Here is a 2259-nt window from a genome sequence, read left to right on the forward strand (position 1 = left end):
GTTGGTCATCATCTCCGTCTCACATTTCAGGTAGAAAGATATCAAACTGAATTGATCTCAAGCAGTAAGAAAGACATTTCTTTTCACAGATAGTATTTCTTTTCTTTTTAAGCCTCTGCACTATATACTTCAATTTGAATAACACTTGATAGAGAAAACTAAATATAAAATATTGTGTTTTCTCTCCCTATTCAGGCAGCTCCACAGCCCCACCAACCTCCTGCTCCTTTCTCTGGCTGTCGCTGATTTCTGTGTGGGCCTCCTCTTGTTCTTCCAAATTGTGCTGATAGATGGCTGCTGGTTCCTCGGTGACATCATGTGCACTCTGTATCAATACCTAGCATATGTCATCACCTCGGCCTCCATAGGAACCATGGTGATCATATCTGTTGATCGATATTTGGCTATTTGTTACCCTCTGCATTACTCCACCAAGATCACACAACAAAGAGTTAAAATTGTTGTCTGTTTGTGTTGGATCTGTTCTGTCATCTTTCAAAGTCTGATTCTGATGGATAACCTGGAGCAACCAGGCAGGTATAACTCTTGCATTGGAGAGTGTGTCTTTGTCATTAATTACATCGCAGGACTTGTTGATGTTACTTTTTCCTTTATTGTTCCCTTTACTGTGATTGTAGTTTTGTATCTGAGAGTGTTTGTGGTGGCTGTGTCTCAGGCTCGTGCCATGAGGTCTCAGCTTGCAGTCACTCACCAGCGATCAGTAACAGTAACTGCAAAGAAATCGGAGCTGAAAGCAGCCTGGACTCTTGGTATTGTTGTTGTTGTGTTTCTTATATGTATGTGTCCATATTACTGTGTGGCTCTCACAGGCCAAGATAACTTCCTAAATGCTTCATCTGCTGCCTTTGTAATTTGTTTGGTGTACTTTAACTCTTGCCTAAACCCTATCATTTATGTCTTTTTTTATCCCTGGTTCAGAAAGTCAATCAAACTTATTGCTACTCTTCAAATACTGCAGCCTGACTCCCGTGAGACTAACATGCATTAAGAACACTTTTTAAAACCGTAACCATAAACAGGACAATGTACTTAGTCACAATGAAGACTTGAAAGTTCAGATAGTGCTTCATCACTGACATTTGTTCTATGTTTGGTCTACTTTAACTCATGTCTGAACCCCATTATATATGTCTTTTTCTACCCCTGGTTCAGAAAATCCATAAAAGTCATTGTTACTCTTCAGATACTGCACTCTCTCTCTCTCTCTGTCTCTGAATGAACAAGTTGTATAAAGTGCTTTGAGTGCTCAGATAGAGTAGAAAAGCGCTATATTAAAACCAGTCCATTTACCATTTGCTTTATGACAAATTTATTTGAATTTACGTGTATTAGGGAAACTTCTCTTTGTTAGAACAGTACAATTTCTCACTTTGCCCAGATGTATCACAACATGACTTGAATTATGGAGACGGATATTTTTCCCTTGGTGTACCTAGTTACCACATAAAATGCTTGAAGGCCACACTAGTGAGGCACACAACCTTGCTTTGAAGCCATTTAATATTGATTGAAAACTAAAACTTTACAACTGTTTTTCTGTTGAAAAATTATTAAATAACCAATGAAAACGTGTGTGAAGTGAAAAGTGTAGTGCATATAGCTTAGGATAAGCTATATAAGCTATATGCATATACCTTAGGATAAACTATATGCACTACATGCAGTTTTATATGCGAGCTAAAGCTTATAGCTTAAGAATGAGGTAAGAATGCATAGAGATAGGTTCAGTTTCTCTTTTTTTGCTGCCTGTCCCATTTGGTTCTTTAGCCATCAGAATTATTGTCTGAAGGCCAAGTGGATCATTATGGCTTTGGTGTATTGGTCCATTTGATTGACTTTTCTTATTTTAATGCATTTAGTTATTTGATTTGATTTTAAGTTATTACAGAGAAGACAGACATGACTTGAGGTTAGGAAAGGGAGAGAGAAAGAAAGGGAGGGAAAGAAAAACAGGGGAAGAGGAACAGGGAGAGAAGACACTAAATAATTCAGCTGGATCACCTGTTGAAAGAGAAAAAAAAGAAACAAGCTCAAAGAGAGAAACACAATATGGAGATCACAGCAATAATGTAGATAAGTGTAAGCAACAGTAAATACTAAATATTGAATGTTTTTGTGCACCACACGAGAGCAACAGCTCACAATGTGCTTTGAAGTAGCAACCAAGAAAGACATAGTTTGTGTCACTAAGCACCCGTGTGAACACCTGTGTGAAGACCTGTGTATACACCTGTGTGT

General features: G+C 38.0%; 1 protein-coding gene across 1 annotated transcript; it reads left to right on the forward strand.

Annotated features, from left to right (window-relative positions):
* Nucleotides 1-274: 274 nt before the first annotated feature.
* LOC146556078 (trace amine-associated receptor 13c-like) lies at nucleotides 275-1254 on the forward strand. The gene has a single exon (XM_085250483.1). The coding sequence runs from the start codon at nucleotides 317-319 to the stop codon at nucleotides 1007-1009; it is 693 nt and encodes a 230-aa protein (XP_085106609.1). The 5' UTR covers nucleotides 275-316; the 3' UTR covers nucleotides 1010-1254.
* The last annotated feature ends 1005 nt before the right edge of the window (nucleotides 1255-2259 follow it).

The sequence above is a fragment of the Mchenga conophoros genome, linkage group LG16 (genome assembly GCF_057382185.1).
Source record: "Mchenga conophoros isolate Kocher_MC1m ecotype Shallow Benthic linkage group LG16, M_conophoros_male_GT1.1, whole genome shotgun sequence".
NCBI lineage: Eukaryota > Metazoa > Chordata > Actinopteri > Cichliformes > Cichlidae > Mchenga > Mchenga conophoros.